This window comes from Hyperoodon ampullatus (assembly GCF_949752795.1).
Source record: "Hyperoodon ampullatus genome assembly, chromosome: 9".
Classification (NCBI taxonomy): Eukaryota; Metazoa; Chordata; class Mammalia; order Artiodactyla; family Ziphiidae; genus Hyperoodon; species Hyperoodon ampullatus.
In genome coordinates, this window is record NC_136922.1 from 101,305,160 (window position 1) to 101,323,018 (window position 17,859).

Below are 17,859 nucleotides of genomic sequence, written 5' to 3' on the forward strand. Positions count from 1 at the left end.
CCCAGCCCCTGAGTTTGTAGCCCTGCACCGTCACTGCCTGTAGCAGTAGTTCTCAAACCTTAGCGGTGTCAGGACCACCTGGAGGGTTTGCAACACACAGATTGCTGGGCCCCGCCCCATGCCTTTCTAACGCTTTCCCAGGTGACACTGCTGCTGCTGGTCCAGGAGCCACACTGGTGAGAGCCACGCATCAGGAGGGTCTAGGTCTCCTTCAACAGTCGTTTGTTCTAGGTAGATTCTAAAACCCAGGGCTACGGTCAAGAAGACACTTGCTTTTGCTGATGTAACTGGTATGACAGTGTGTGCTTATAGTAATCAAAACAGTGCTTTGGAAATGCCTCCACCCAGACTCACCCCTGATTTGAATGTTAGTTAGGAAGAAGATGCTGACTACAGGTTTGGGGCAGGTGGTGATTCTTTTTTTTTTTTTTTTTTTTGCGGTACGCAGGCCTCTCACTGTTGTGGCCTCTCCCGTTGCGGAGCACAGGCTCCGGACGCGCAGGCTCAGCGGCCATGGCTCACGGGCCCAGCCGCTCCACGGCATGTGGGATCTTCCCGGACTGGGACACAAACCGGCGTCCCCTGCATCGGCAGGCGGACTCTCAACCACTGCGCCACCAGGGAAGCCCTAGGTGGTGATTCTTAAATGCATATGTATGTTTGTGATTGAGTTGGGAAAGCTTCCTGACTTCCAAAATGCCCACCCGACGCTAGCTGAGATTCTGGAACCCCCAGAATTCCCAGGGGATTGGATTCTAAAGAAAGGACATGCCCCATTATAGGCTATGGGAATGCTTTTTCTTTTCTTCTCTTTTCTTTTTTAAATAAAGAATTCTAAAGAAGAAAATGAGGCACAAAATGAAACCATAATCTACCGGGAGGGCTGGGAGGGCTGTTCAGTATATATGAGGGTCATTGAAGCATCAGAAAAGGGGAGAAAAGTCAGTCAGAACCAAGCGAGTGTTGTTAGTGTCAGCAGTATCTCACATATCTGGAAGGTGATTAGGAATGTGTTTCATTTTCCCAAGTGTAGTTCTCTAGCAACACAGAAGGCTCTTTTAAAGTGAAGCCTCCAGCCCTAAAGCCTTATCAGGTCATTAATTTTTCATCTAAAAGAGCACAATATCTTAAACCTAAGAGGAAGATTTGAAGACAAACATTCAAAGGGGAGTTGTATATTACAGCGGTGATACGGTGAGTGGGATACGACCTTTACTTTCTCTTTTTCTTTTAGAAACAGGGAACATTGACCAAGAGATTCACAAGTACAACACCCCGGGATTCACTGGGTGCCTCTCCAGAGTCCAGTTCAACCAGATCGCCCCTCTCAAGGCAGCCTTGAGGCAAACAAACGCCTCAGCTCGCGTGCACACCCAGGGCGAGCTGGTGGAGTCCAACTGCGGGGCCTCCCCGCTCACCCTCGCACCCATGTCGTCTGCCACCGACCCCTGGCACTTAGACCACTTGGATTCAGGTAAAGTCTAACGCAGTGTCTTGACTGGGATGCTTTATTTCTTTACGCCTCAGTTTCCTCACCTGTAAAATGGAGTTAGTAGCAGACCTTCGCTGGTGATGTAGTTGGAGGATTAAGGGAACAAAGGAATGTGTGAGCACAGAGTTCTTAGCATGTCAAGGGCTCAAAAGGTACAACCGTATTCGTGCTCAGGGCCAGAAGTAAGTAAGTCAAAGGGAAGGAGTATAGGAATTATTGACTCTTGTGCACTTAAGTGAAATGATGAGATACCTTAACCAATGTCTGCAGCGGGACTGTCGGACGATCTGATCAGATCACTTCCTCGCTTTTGCCTTTGTGACTCAGCTGCCTAGCAGCCCCACTGTCCAAGTTCTGATATCAAAAGATTACCTAAAGCCATACAGAGATTCATCTCCCGACACTGTATTTGTACATATAATCCCATAGCCTTCCAGGTTTTAGCGGTGCATTTAGGCTTAGAAAGCTCAGTGGATTTAGCTCCACTTCTGCAGGTGATAAGACTTGTCATTTGAAATCACAACGCTAAAAGGATGCAGCTGTTGGCTGCGAAATTAACTGGATGCAGATTCAGTGTCCACAGGACCCCGAGTGGTGGGGAGCCTGTAAGTCCCCCTCCTCACTCTATCCAGACTGACATCAGGCTACTCGGGTAGCCTCTCCAAGCCTTTGCTTTTTCACCCACAAGGTATGAAGTGGGGCGTGATCTCTAAAACGCCTCCAAATCTACCATCCGATGGATCTCCAAAGCAATGTCTGACTTTGCTGATGCCAAAGACAGGAAGTGGACGAGGTGGGAGCCCTGGGTTCGATACCATCACTGCCTCTCCCCAGCCAGTGTCTTAGTCTCATTCCTCAGTTTCCCCACCTCTGAAATGGAGATACTAAGACCTAACTCAGAGAATTCCATGCAAGACGATGGATTTAAAACACTCAGCACAGTCACAGACGTGGAGCAAGCTGTACAAGAGTTTAGCTGCAGTAATACTAACAAAGTGGTTATTATTATATTCGACACAATTTGCTATGATGTTTGAATGTCCAGTAGTAAAGGCTCCCAAATCCTCCCCGACCCTAACTTCTAGTTAGTAACAATTCACCATGGAAACGTCATGTGTTTGATTGCTTTACATATATTCCAGCCCCGAGCACAGTATTTATCAGCTTCCATGAAGCTCTTGTCGTCGTGAATTCTTGCCAGGATTTGCCTGCAAAATTTTGTGAAGCTTCGAAAAGAAGCCGAAATTGCCCCGTTGTCAGAACAGCCAATTTACAGACTAAACAATCCTCTTCATTCCTCACACATGGGGTCCTATAACATGATGGGGTGATGATGTGTGCCCAGGGTACTTAAAAGAACTGCCTTTTATGAAGTTGTGAGGATGACACAGCGGGCTGGTTTCTCCTCGTGAGATGGCTTGAACAAAGGAAAGCAGTCCTAGTGCTGAAAGAAGAAAAGTAGGAGTGAAGTTAGGAGGCGAGAAAAAGCACTTCCAGGGCTGCAGAGGAACAGAGATTTCTCAAATAGATTGCTCCAGATGCCAGGGTGGATGGAGACAAAGCCTAATCTTTGAAATACGCAGGTTCCTTACTGTTAGAGGTTCTCACTGCTTGAGGCCATCAGCGTGTGTGGTCCAAGTCCGCTGCCAAGAAATCAGTTTCAAAAGCCTCTAGATGCTACTTTGGGCCAATAGAAGTTCTTATTCATTCTGCCTTAATTAGCAAATTATTTGCTTGATGGTCTGTGAGATACAGGTGTATGGGCCAAAGTTTGAGTTCATTTATTTTTAAAAAATCATGCTTTATACATGACAATTTCATTCTTTTGACTGATGTAATAATTATATAGGGAACATTCTGTTATTATTCAGTGTTCAAATCAAAAGTCTACAATCCAGGTATTATGGTAGGCCTGTACTATATAACATAGGTCCATTTACAGAAAATTTCCACTTGTACTTGGACAGCAAGTTCTTACCTGGTGTTGACCAGTTGCTGTATCAACCTCATCATCATAATTTATTCCATGATTGGAATTCCAAGTTAATTTCCATAATGGGTAAATGCTTATAAAGAAACGTGTATCTGTCTCACAAACTTTATTAAAAGAACAGAAAAGAGCTTATGAGCTATGACATAGAAGGCTTGTTTAGATAACATGATTTTTTTTAACATCTTTATTGGAGTATAATTGCTTTTCAATGGTGTGTTAATTTCTGCTTTATAACAAAGTGAATCAGTTATACATATGTCCCCATATCTCTTCCCTCTTGCGTCTCCCTCCCTCCCACCCTCCCTATCCCACCCCTCTAGGTGGTCACAAAGCACCGAGCTGATCTCCCTGTGATATGCGTCTGCTTCCCACTAGCTGTCTATTTTACATTTGGTAGTGTACATATGTCCATGCCACTCTCTCACTTTGTCCCAGCTTACCCTTCCCCCTCCCCGTGTCCTCAAGTCCATACTCTAGTAGGTCTGCATCTTTATTCCCGTGCAGCCCCTAGGTTCTTCATGACCTTTTTTTTTTTTTTAGATTCCATATAAATGTGTTAGCCTATGGTATTTGTTTTTCTCTTTCTGACTTACTTCACTCTGTATGACAGTCTCTAGGTCCATCCACCTCACTACAAATAACTCAATTTTGTTTATTTTTACGGCTGAGTAATATTCCATTGTATATATGTGCCACATCTTCTTTATCCATTCATCTGTTGGTGGACACTTAGGTTGCTTCCATGTCCTGGCTATTGTAAATAGAGCTGCAATGAACATTGTGGTACATGACTCTTTTTGAATTATGGTTTTCTCAGGGTATATGCCCAGTAGTGGGATTGCTGGGTCGTATGGTAGTTCTATTTGTAGTTTTTTAAGGAACCTCCATACTGTTCTCCATAGTGGCTGTATCAATTGACATTCCCACCAACAGTGCAAGAGGGTTCCCTTTTCTCCACACCCTCTCCAGCATTTATTGTTTGTAGATTTTTTGATGACGGCCATTCTGACTGGTGTGAGATGATATCTCACTGTAGTTTTGATTTGCATTTCTCTAATGATTAATGATGTTGAGCATTCTTTCATGTGTTTGTTGGCAATCTGTATATCTTCTTTGGAGAAATGTCTATTTAGGTCTTCTACCCATTTTGGGATTGGGTTGTTTTTTTGATATTGAGCTGCATGAGCTGCTTGTAAATTTCAGAGATTAATCCTTTGTCAGTTGCTTCATTGCAAATATTTTCTGCCATTCTGGGGGTTGTCTTTTGGTCTTGTTTATGGTTTCCTTTGCTGTGTAAAAGCTTTTAAGTTTCATTAGGTCCCATTTGTTTATTTTTGTTTTTATTTCCATTTCTCTAGGAGGTGGGTCAAAAAGGATCTTGCTGTGATTTATGTCATAGAGTGTTCTGCCTATGTTTTCCTCTAAGGGTTCCATAGTGTCTGGCCTTACATTTAGGTTTTTAATCCATTTTGAGTTTATTTTTGTGTATGGTGTTCGGGAGTGTTCTAATTTCATTCTTTTACATGTAGCTGTCCAGTTAGATAACATGGTTTTATTTATTTTTTCTTTTAGGTGAATGGGAAAATGAGAGAGAATGGGGGTTGGGGGATGAACAGGGGACAAAGAAAGAAATAGACATAAGGGAAGGTTACTTAATATAAGCCTCCAGTGGCTTAGTGTCTAGGAGGAAAAACTTTTCCTCTAGGCGCTTAAGTTCAGGCAATGGGGGCCTGCAAATTAAACTCATAAAAGGCAGATAACAGGAGAAGAAGTTTATTTGTATGCATATGGAAGCTTACAAAAGAAGTAGCTCAATAGTGGTAAAAGTTAGAGGCTTATATACCTTTCTTAGTAGGGAAAAAGAACAGAGGATAAAAGGCCTCTGGGAAGAACAAATGGGTTTCTAAAAGAAAAAACAGGAGATAAGAAAGTTTGTGATTATGTTTGTTCATGCCTGTGTGAATGGTCTTTGTCTTTTTCAAGGCCTTAAAACTCCCCTGGAAAGGGTGATTTAGGGTAGGTTTGCTCTTGGCCTCCTTCCTGGGACCTAAAAGCCTCCTGGAGAAAAGGGGATTTATGGTCTCATTTCTCAGAAGTTTCTATGTTTAGTCAGATAAGGAAGTTCCAAAAAGATTTCTTTCTGCATCTGTTGAATCCCAAATGTCATCAGTTTAAAATAATCTTCATCCCAGCTCTGGGGGTCTTAGTGGGTCCCCACATCAGCAATTGCACCCTAGTTTCTGTGAGCCTAAGTTCATCATTCTGAATTTTGATTTGGGGGTTTTGCTTTTTTAGATAATCTTTCATGTATGACTGAGGATCCTCACTATCATATTCAGACAGAAAACAACAGAGCATACACAAAAATGCCATTTCTAGCTAGAAATCATGTTACTTGAGTCTGTATAGGTACCTGAGGGAAGAAAATAAAGGTGAGAGTTCATAGTCCTGGTTTGAATAGAGGACATTTGGAAGGAGATCTGTTTCATCTGGTGCCTTGGGAAGTGTAATCCTCGACCAGCAGTATGAGTATCACCTGCAAGCTGGTTAGAAATGCAAATCACAGGCCCCAGACCCACTGAATCAGCATCTGCATCTCAGCAAGATTCCCCTGTGACTTATCATGGGCCCATCAAGTCTGAAAGCACTCCTTTCAATCTCAGATGCACTTTCAAATTACCTAGGGAGCTTTTAAAAGCCCCTATATCCAGGCTGCACCCCTGAGCAATTAAGTCAGACACGCGGGTTGAGATGTCCAGAGATGTACAACCTCCCCAGGTGATTCTAATGTGTAGCCAAGATGGAGAATCACTCACTAAATAAGAGAGAAGCTTAGTAATGGCCCCTTTGGTAAACCCTTTGAAGTGAGGTTACTAAAAAGAAAAGAAAAGTAAATAGCCAAAAACCAGTTTATGAAAAACAGTGAAGCCTTTAGGTGGTGAAATCCCAAATTGAAAGGCTATAGCAGTAAGTTTGCCAAAGGTTGGGCTCCTCTGACCATTTCATAAGGAAGCTCAGGGACATAGAGGAGTTTTCTCTGAACTTGAATAGAGCTAGTCTGCCTGGAAAAACAGACAAACAAACGAGAGATCCACAGAGCGGGGCCAGACTCGGGGTCTCCATGAAAATGCATCTTTATTGAAGTTGTTACACCCCAGGAAGGAGCTTCAATTTGAGGAAGATGTCAAATTATTAATCAGTTTTTTTTAATCAGCTGCAAGCTTAATTTGAAAGGATATCAGGAAGGAAATGCTGCTTTAAAATGAAGTATGTGCATTTATTTTAAAATCAAGCAGGCCCCTTGCGGTGAAGATAGGAAGTCTGTGGCTTTAGTGTTAGCGGAAACTTAGCGATCAACCAAGGGCTACTTACTTCATACTCACACTGGAGTATTTGCTTTGCAGAGACCTGGAAGTTAGAATTCCAGACATCTACCCTGAGGTCTTGTGTTCTTTCTGCTCCCTTATATTTCTTTCTTATATCTTAGATGATATCAAATGATAAAGACAGAAAATGGATTCCAAGGTATGCTGGCTTCCTGTGATAAGATTCCTTTTCTGGAACACCACTGACTGAGCTGCTCATTGCCTCTCTAATGCCCTTTGGGCTCCATCAACGGTTTTCCAAAGTGGGGGACATTTACAGTTGGTCAGGCTGTGTACTGCACAACTCCAGAGGATTCCATTTGCATTGCAGTCTATGGCTTCTGGAGCCCTGAAACATGGTGGCCTTGATAGGGAGTCATCAGATCATTATGGAAAGAAAATAGACATATCATTACGTGGCATAATATAAAGTTATTTCCTGTTCATTTCTTTTTCAGTCTTTCTAATTTTGTTAAAGAGAAAGTCTCCATTTGGTTCTGGCATGCATTTAACAGCTCTCTCACCCATGCTATTCACCCTTTAATGGAGAGCAGGCTTCTGTTTAAAGCCTTGACAGGCCATAGAATTACTCAGTAGGGTTATAAAGTTTTATCACTGCATTTGTTTAAATAAGAAATCAGGTCAATTTAGTGAGAATAGTAAATAAATAATAATTACGTTTTCCATGGATATGGCAAAAAGATATGACAGTAGTTCCTATGTGATTGGAGTTTGGCAAACAGTGGACAGTATGTCAGGATGATCACAAACACGAGGTCCTGGCGTGGAGCTGGGAGTGCATTTTTTATAGGGGGAAATGGTAAAATTATGTTGATTTGACTTAAACCCATTCTGCTCTATTAGAAACATCTAGTCAATTCTTTTTCTGCCTAATTTTTTCTGCCTTTGGATAATAGGTATGGCCTGTTTAACCACATCATTATGGTCCTTTTAGAACAGTAGTTACAAGGTAGAAAAGGCAATCCCTGGCCCTGAGTTCTGGTTTATTTAAAGGTCACAGAGCACCAGACAATTGCTGTGATTCACCTCTCAGAATTATGGGCTCTGTTTTTTCTCTTTGTCAGATTCAGGGAAGCTTATTTCCTTGGAATGGCAAGGATTTGCCAGCAGAGAGACGACTACAAATGGCAACGCACTTTCTGTAAAATGTAGAAACAAAATAAACACCAGAAAAAAAATAAGAATCCGATGCCATTAATTTCTGCACTAACAACTCCGAACTGTATACCAAGCAGTTTTATGAGGCATTCATATTAAGTCTTAGGGTTGGTTTGTTTTTTACTCACATTCATGATATTGAATACAGAATACATCAGACCAAAGGCCACATCCTAGGGTTTTTTTTAATAGCATTAAGATAGACAAGGCACTTTAAGATGTAAGATTTCATTTCCCAAGGAATCTCCTCGTTATAAAGATTATAACGAGTTACTGGAACCTAGAGATTCTGGCTCCCCGCCTAAAGCTAACCGGCATCTGATACTGAGAGGCTCTGGACCAGGAACTCTCAGAGCCCCTCTGAGAGGAAAGTGGGCAGGACATGGAAAATCCAGAAACACTGAGTGGAAAATAGTCCTCTGAGAATTGTCAGGAATTTGGGAATCCAAACCCAAACTCGTCCGGTGGATTCACTCAGGGTCACAGAGCAGTTGGAAAAACCAGCTCTCAGGAATGTGGCTCTCATCCCAAATAAATTGGGAACTAAATGGAATACGGTGCCTGGGATCACTCAGTGTAACAACCTCATGCCCCAGTTAGATTCCAGAATATACAGTCTGCCCAGGTACTGTGAACTAAGAATTAAGGGCTCTGCGTGCCACATCAGACACTTTACTGCTGGAAATCGTGGGTTTGATTTCTAAAGGCACCTGTTTCTCTATTGCTATGATTTTTAGTGACTTGATTTCTTATCTATGTTCCACATTTTTTTTCTGCCATCTAAGGATAAAATATTTTTATATCTTCACGTGTGAAAGAATTATGGATAAGATGAACATTTAAAAACTGTATATATCTGTTCTATTTCCATCATAATTACAAGCTGGTAATTGGTTTTCTTTACCACCTGCAAGCACTTAAAATAATCTTTCCAGCTGTTACAATTACATCTTAATTATTTCTGAGCAGATCCCATTTTTCATCCTTATGCTAAGGTTGCATGATTAATTTGTTTAATCTCTGATACCTAATCTTTTTATTCTCTTTTGTGTCTTTTGTTCTCTTCTGTGACCGACACAGACATTTATTCAAGTCCAAAAAACATTATTATCTTCTCTTTTCTGACATGCACTTTTCCTGCAGATGATCCAAATTCTGCTTTTCTGCAAAAGCACCAAGGACATTTATATATAGCTTAAGTCAAATATAATAATAGTTACCAGTTTTTGATCTAATGGTCATTTAAGTTTCCATCTTTTGTTTCCATAATGAATAGCTTTATACACATGATCTTGTTGAGTCAGGGATGTATTTTTAATTTTGATTGTATTACAAATCTCCCTCCAGTGACATAGTACCTCCAATTCAATAAGATATAAATCTCTTTTTCCCCACACCCTCATCAACGCAGCACATATAATATTCTTTTAAATCTTACTATACTTTATTTGAAAAATGAAATTTTGTTGTCTTAATTTGGATTTCATTAATCCAAATTAAGTAAAGATAAGTAAAGATACTTAATCATGAGCGAGATTAAGTATCTTTGTATATGTTCATAAGTCACTTGTATTTATTTTTCCCCCAATCTGCCTGTTTATATTTTTTGACCAAAGAATTATTTGTATATTGACATTGTTTCCCATTGGTCTGTTGGTCATTTACTAATTGACTCATAGAACTTTTATATATTAAGTAAATTGGCATTTTACTATATGTTTGAACATTTTCTCAGTTTGAGCTTTTTTTTTTTAATTTATGGGTTTTTTTTCCCCATGTAAAAATTTCTAAATGTTACATGATGAACTATAAAGTTTTTCATGGCTTTTGGGTTTTGTGTCATGCCTTCTCCATTCAGAAAAATTTTTTTTAATGATTGTACATTTTTTCTAATAATTTTATATTTTATTTGTAAGATACACATATTTACTGCCCGTGAAATATACTTGGGTAGTAAGAGTAAGGTAGAAATCCAGCTTTATTTTTCCCCCCTGGCCAGCCAGTAGTTCCAGAACTATTGGCTGAGGACCCATCCTTTACCCTACGTTTATCCCATTCAAAACTGACCTTTATATTTATGTCTACTTCTAGACTCCCTGATCCATCGCACTGATCTGACTCTTCCTGAGACGGTAGCAAGCTGTGGTCATGATTGAGCTTTTGTAATAGCATTTGATTTCTCATAAGGCTAATTTCCCTTTTATTCTCTCTCTCTTTTTTAGGATTTTTATATGTATATGTTACCTAGAGGATTCCTGTTTTCATAAGGGTCTTATCAGGGTTAGATGTTAAATAGTATCTAATGCCACTTCAGCATCTACTGGAGATAACCATGTGCTTTTTCTTCTGTGATAGATTAATGCGGTGAATCATAGTAATAGATTTCCAAATACTGAGCCATGCTTTCATTCCTAGCATTAACCACATTTAGTCATGGTGAGGCATTCTCTTGAGGTATAACTAAAGTCATTTTTCTAAAACTTTTTTTAGTTTTGTTTTTTACATCAGTAATTCTTGGGTAAGATGGGTTTGGAGCATCCTTTTAGTTGTGAGGGGAGTGCAGATCTGGATTTTATACTTAGGCCAGCTTCATAAAAAGAAAGTAGAAGGGGCCACCCAGCAAGGAATGTGGGAGGCCCCTAGGACAGCAGTCTAGACAGACCAGGAAGGAACCTGGGACCTCAGTCCTACAACCTCAAAGGCCAAATTCTGCCAGCATCAGGAATGACCTTGGAAGCACATTTTCCCCCAGGACTTCCCCACAGGCATTCAGCCCTGCTGACACCTTGATTGCAGTCTCGGGATACCCAGTCACACCATGGGGGACTTCTGCATCACTCTCTAACTAGTAGAATAACTCAAATAAGTGCCATCCAAACTTGAATGTGCTCAGAATCACCTGGCGAGAAGAATGAATGCAGATTCAGGAGGTCAGAGGTGGGATTTGAGACTCTGCGTCTCGAACAAGCTCCCAGGTGATGCTGATACTGCTGGTTCACGGGCCACACTGTGTGCGGCAAGGATATAAACAGCCTTGGAGCCTTACCCACTTGTAAGTTGGGTAAACTTCACCTGCAAAACCACTGGAGTCTGTTTTCTTGTGTGTGTGAGCAGAGCTCTTCGACAACTCTCTCAGTTTCTTTTATGAGAATCTGTCTAATTAGATTCTCTTTCTCATCTACTATAATTTCTGTTCTTTACATTTTTCTAGAAATTAATGCATGTAATCTAAGTTTTCAAATTCATTTCCATAGAGTTGAGCAAAATAAGTTCTTATAATAATTCCCGTTCTCTCCTTAGAAAATGTTTATTCATATATTTTTATATTGTAGGTGTAGATTTCCCCCCCATTCTTCTTAGATTATCTGACAACTTTTTTTTTCAAAGGACCAGCTCTGGATTTATTTATTAGTCCTATCATTTTTCTGTTTTCTTTTACCACTTGCTTTTATCCTGACATCTTTACATTTATTTTTGCTACTCTTTAACTGTGTCATTTGAATATTTCCTTGTTGTCATTATTGGCATGTGGGTAACATCCTCTTTCAGAGGAACATGAACCAAAGTTAACAAATCTAAGCTCTAAGCCTAAGTCTCTGGCCACTTCTGACCCCACCTCTCGGACCACACATGCCACATGCAGTGTCTTGGCATGAATATTTTTAACTAGACTCTCATCTAAGGGACCTGAACAGTCTTTAGAGGCCACCTCAAATGCCAAAGCCTTCAGACATCACTGGAAGAACAGGTTTGGCAGGCGTGTGTCCCCACAGCAGTGGAGCAGGTGAGGAAATGATGGGGCGAAACATGACCTAAGAGGCTAAAGTGAAGGGCGGTGGGGCTTGATCCCCTTTCAGCACCGGACACCCCCTGCACACTGCCCCATGTGCCTGACCGTGTCTGGGGCCGCCTTCACTCAGGCTTCTATTCTTTCCTAACCAGGACTGTTCAATGCCATTGTGGGAAAATCCAAAGGAGCACAAACACCCAGCTTTGGGGTAACTTCCCAGGTCCTTGATTCCTCCTTCATCTGGGCTTCTCTTTAATCCCAGCTCCTCCCCCTCTCTGTCTGTCTGTCTTTCCCTTTGTCCCATACAATAGATTCTGAAGCCCAAGGAGGTTGGGGTTCTGTCCAGCGCCCCCTCTAAGCCGTCCACCCTCTGACCCCCCCGCCTGGCACCATCCTTAGAGACACCTCTCTCCCCGTTCCCACGCCTGCCAGGACTCTCAGCTGTCACCTCCATCATGTGGGGCTGGGAAGGGCAAGTGACACAGGCGTGCACGTTGCTATAGCAACTTGTCTGTTGATGGCCGAACCACCGACTGCAGCGAGTCACAGTGTTCATTTCTGTCTCGCTCTTATGCAGGCAATGTTGTGAGAAGCCCATGAAAATGAAGTCAATTTGAGCTCAGGGTTGTCCACTGATGTCTGTGTCTGTCATTGCCTCTGTCAAGGCAGGGTCCTGTGCTAACTTTGCCTACTACACTGCATTTTTGAACATCCTTGTATATCACTTGGGCCATTCAAGGGAGCACAATATTCCAAATTAATCTGGTGCCACTTCCTTTTCTGACTTGTCATCCAGAAGACTATCACAGAAATCCCTGAGTGTGAATCCTCCCCGGGGAATCCCTGCCAGTCACCACATAGAAGTGCTGATTCTGCCTTTGCTGGCAATTCGGAGCCTGTGTCCTGCCTATGGTTTCTGAAGTTGCAGAAACATTATGCTAGATGAAGTTTCTGACCCAACGCCAGTTGTTTTACTCATTTGAGAAGATCTTTGCTCAATTCTCTGTGCTCTGCACAGACTGTTCAGAAATGTCTAAAGATCAGGTGGATCCTTGATTCTGCTGTTGAGCTTCTGCCTGGGAACAATCCTGAAAGGCTTTAAAAAAGTTTTTTTTTAAGTAAAATCAATTTTATGTTAAAACGTAAATGTACATAAAAATCTATATGAATGTGGGGTGTAGTTATTTTAAACAGAGAATGAGATTAATTGTGAAATTTCCCCACGAGAAAAGGCTAAAAGTGGTTTTCAAGAATTTACTTGGGAATTTTAACTTTTAGGAAATGGGAAAGGATAAAGACAGAAATGATAAATTTGTAAATGACTTCGATTGCTGAAATGCTTTCAGTGCGTGGTTTTGTTTTATCCTGACAGTAGCTCTACATGGTCTGAGTGGACATTATTAACCACATTTTAAAGATTAAAAAAAGTGCAACTCGGAGAGAAAATGTACTCATTCCCACAGTAAACATCTAATGAGTGGCTGCAGCAGTGACTATGCATTAGCATCCCCTGCGGAGCTTTTTGGCCACCCTGACGCCTGCTCCCCATCCGGAGAGAGTCTTGATGTGCTGTCAGGACTGTGAACCAGTGGGTCCCAGTATTTATAGCACTTTGCTCAAAAGTATACAGAAAATAACATCATCAGGTCTAAAATGTGGGTATACTCACCTCTGATTCAGTGCTTTTCCCACTTTTCCTTTCTCTCAATGAAACATTTGAATCTAAATATAAGAAGATTCCAGTTCTTTACTCTGAACTGTTTTCCTATCTTCTATCATCCCTTCAGTATAATGCAGAAGCCTGAAATCATCAGTAATTTGCATATCTGTAGGTAAACCCCTGATACTAAATATACCTTCCTTTTTATTTCCACTATCCCTTTTTTGATTTGGAATAAATCATCCCCAAGCCTGCTGGAGCCAATTAAATATTATTTCACACTTTGTTGACATGAATGAGAAGAGCTATGACAGAGCAACGTGGCTGGTACTGGAAGATTATCACATTATCTTGATACTGACGTGAGCCAGCACCAAGGAGGCATCTCTCTGTGGGGGAACATCAGGAAGCTCTCATGAACAAGGATCATTTGTTTCACAAGATGCTCTTTGATGGCCGTTCCACCTGCCAGCCAGAAAATACAGCTGCCTTTTGAGATCTGAGGTTAATTCAAGGAAAGAACAGTTCAAAAAACAATGAAAATACCTAGCATGGGTGTTGTATATTCTATTTTCTGAGATCAACCTTGGAAGAAAAGACATTGTCTTGGGGCTGAAATTTTAAACTTTCACTTGTGCTACTGCAGCCGGAAGAAGTATTTCCAAAGCAAGAGCCCAGCGGGACATTGATAAAAGACTTAAAATATATAGAGACTTAATGTTTAAAAGCCCTTTAGTTTTGCTTGTTCTCCCCTCTGACAGACCCCAGAGGAGGCAGAATCCCATTGGCTGCCTGTGATCTGGGTCATATACCACTGTGTTCTCAGAAACTGTCCTCTTCTCTATCCTGGTTTCTGAACACTTAGGAACAAAAAGGGTCAGTTTTACATTTAGATGAAATAGCAGTTACAACACAGACATCCTGCAAAGCCAAAGCCCCGTGGATATTGATGGAGCTGGTCCACAGAGAGCTGGAGTATAATCATCATCTTCCCACTGAAGGCAACATTGTCTGCAAGTTGAGATACAGAGGTTGTAGCAGAAGATTAGATGTTTTTAATGCATATTATTATTCATCCTACTACCTTGAAAGACATAGGATGATAACAAAATCAGTGATGTCTAGGCATTTCCAAAAGAGCCATCCACAGTCAAATTATGGCCTTTGAATTTACTAGAAATTTCCACAAAGGGGGAGTAAAAGGAGACCCTTCATCTTTGCCTGATTCCTCAAATGATTAAATGTGTTTAAATATTCTCACAAATGATGAAACTCATCTTCTGACTAGATTTTAGGTGATTAAAAAAAAAAAGTTACTTTCACTGAACTCCCAAACCACAAATTCTGCAAGTCCAAAGCCTCTGCTGGGACCTGCATAGTGCCTGGTGGATGCGTTTCTCAGCAGAAATTTGAAGGCAGTGGCTCCAGGGTCTCCTGAAGACGTTGGTCTTCTGAATGGTGCCAAGTCTTGATCACAGTCTAGAAGAAAAGGTGAAATACATCAGGGAATGTCTTTAAAAGACATATTTTGGCTTCCTCACTGTGATTGGGTTGCTTTCTTCTTCTTTCTTACTATTGTTAGTTTCTCAACTACCCCCTCCTTAGAAACTGAGGCCATTTCCATGAATCAGCAGACAATTCTGGCTAAGACTGCCCTGCTGATAAGGAACCCACAAATTGTATTAGCAGGTGTGTTCACCTGGCTTGGTAACCATCATAACTGTGACCCAGCATTTCACCAAGTGAGAATCAGTCACTCTGATGCTATGGGACCCTGGATACACCATATTCCTGTGTGGTCTCAGGCTTTCCACCCAGCTGACTGCATTCTGCCACTGCACAGCCCACCCATGCAAGAACCAGCAGCAAGGAGACAAGAATTCTTTCCAAAAACAAATCAATAAACTCCAGAGAAACCAACAACCCAGTATTTTGAAAAACATCTGTTTTCTCTCATATATGCCTGTGAATGCATCCGTACCATCAAGAACCTACGTGCCGACATCACAATGTTACCGAATTGGGTCCCACCACTCGCCACTCGAAAAATCAATACTCGAGAGAGACAAATGTTGGTAGAAAGGAAAATTGCTTTTAATCAGAACGCCGCAGTCTGGGGAGATGGTGGACTCAGTGTCCCCCAAAAACCACCTCCGAAGATTCTGCTCGGCCATGAAAGTTTAAGGGAAAGAAGGAAGTCATCTCAGTGAATCACTGAGATGGGGGAGGTCAGAGTCGTCCCCATCCGCCACTGCGTGCAGGCTTGAGTGCAGGCTTGTCCACTCCCCGTGATACATCATCTCCTTAGATGCTGCCTTGTTCACACAGTTTGTCCATGAGATCCCTGAAGAGATCTGGTCATCTGTTAATTACTTGTTCTTCACTTCTTTGATCCACAGAACCAATAGATTAGGCAAGGTTTTGTGTGAGCAAAAGATTCGAAAGGTGTGCTATGGCCAGAGGTGAGTGGAACATGGGTGCCTGGTTTAAGGTTAGTGACAAGACAAAAGGGTGCCCCCTGCTAAGAGCTCTTTCCTGCAGAAAGCTGCTTACATTTTTCCTCCCTGATGCGCATGCTTTAGAGAATCACCTATTTTAAATGAGGAAAGGTCTCCAAGGACATGTCTAAGATAACTATTTATTAAATCCCTTGGCTGTTTTTTCTTAGACTGCTCTTAATATTGAGCAGTAATAGACTCCTCCTCTACATTCAAAATACTCAAGAATTGTCCTCAGAAATGAAAGCAGGGTTCCATTAGTAGCTTTCACAAGACTAAAAAGAAATAGCATTCAAGGAAATGAAGCCAAGGGGCATTCTGTCATGCAGATCATTTAAAAGCACACAATGAGTCAGCACATCACCACCCCCCCAAAAAAGACAAGGTCTCAGAAGGAATTATTTCAGTTCCTTCTCAGGCATCATGTTAAATGAAAACACACATGCACAGGAACAGCAGGAGGTGTGAATCACCGGGAGTCTCAATTAAACCTCTGCTACTCAAGAGTGAGGCCTGTACTCCAACTCCCCCGCCGCCCATTAGAAATGCAGACTCGCAGCCCAAGGCACTCAGAATCTGCATTTTAATCAGATTCCAGGTGGTTTGTGAGAGCCTTCAAGTTGGAAAGCTCTGAACCAAAGCACTCAGGAATCAGTTTATTTATTTTCTCCTAAAGGCACATCAGAACGACGTGTACAGAGGAAGACAAAGCCTACACAACCCACTCGAGGCCAATGAGCCCCCTTCTCCTAGTTACTCAAGGCAGAGGTGCTTCATCCCTGACCTCCAGAGCCCTGTGTGAGTGCCAGCACCTAGAGGGGGAGGCCTGCATGCAATCTGAAAGCCGTTTTCCCTCAGAAAGGGGTTTAAATGGTACTTCCCAGATTTATCACATGCCCCCAGGTTTGGGCTTCCTCCTCCTTGCATTCCTGTTAACATGAGCCTGGAATTATAAACCCCTGTGGCAGAGGGAAAGGAGTGATGGCCCGTGCACGGATGGAGCGGTCATCCCCCCAGTGGAGGAAGATGCACACACCCGGACTCCCAGCCCCTCTCTCTGGGCTCCCCGATCTAGACTTTCCAGGCTCGGCTTAGAACTACAGCAAGGTGCACAGAACTCCTGAATGAGCCCAGAGAGCCGGTTCCAGCAGCCCTGGTCTGGTACCTCCCAGCCCCATGACTGTGACCGAACCGCTGTCCTGTGTTTCAGCCGCCTCAGCTGTGGGAGAGGTCACAGACCAACCCTGTCAACGTGGGCTGTAAGGATCCATGATCCACGGTGCCTGCAACATTAGCCAACCAGAGCTTTGACAATCAACTTAGAAACCACTAGCACTAAATACAAACGAAGCGACAATTTGCCCATCTGAAAAATAACAAGACCTCTTTGACATGAAAATGATATCATACATCTTGTCTTCGTGTTTACATGGAGTCTGAGCTGCTGTCAATAATGAGCTGTTTCTAATCCAAATACCTCCTACAGTTAATCAGACAAAAGAATGCAATGGCAGCCTCGTTTGGGAGTATCAGTGGATCTCCTTCCCGAAAGGCAACTGAGGCAGTTTACAAGTTGGCTAAAAAAACCGATGGAAGGAGGGAATTTAGTAAAAATCGATTGCTCTTTCAGTACCTTCATTTAAAGTTGGCATTACTTAAACAACCAAGATCTATAGTAGAGGACGGCAAGTTCCTTTATTCTGTTTCTTTTCACATAATTAGCCTCTTTTGGTCACTGGATCTCCGACACTGGAGCAAGCAGCTGCCACTTGGCCGCTCTTTTAAGAAGCTGGAAACGTAAGGCTTGATTACCTTCCCACGTCGAAGCCCAAAATTCATACTCTCTTCACTGTTGGGGCTCTGAAATTCTGGCTGGTCACCT

At 42.1% G+C, this 17,859-nt stretch overlaps 1 protein-coding gene across 1 annotated transcript in view; it reads left to right on the forward strand.

Moving 5' to 3' along the window:
- CNTNAP2 (contactin associated protein 2) overlaps positions 1 to 17,859 on the forward strand; it is a gene marked incomplete at both ends in the record, with an annotated part of 2,063,650 nt that overhangs the window by 2,026,548 nt on the left and 19,243 nt on the right. Inside the window, one exon of the mRNA XM_079711872.1 lies at positions 1,235 to 1,474. Within this exon, the coding sequence (XP_079567998.1) occupies positions 1,235 to 1,474 (240 nt within the window). The remainder of the gene's footprint in view (positions 1 to 1,234; positions 1,475 to 17,859) is intronic.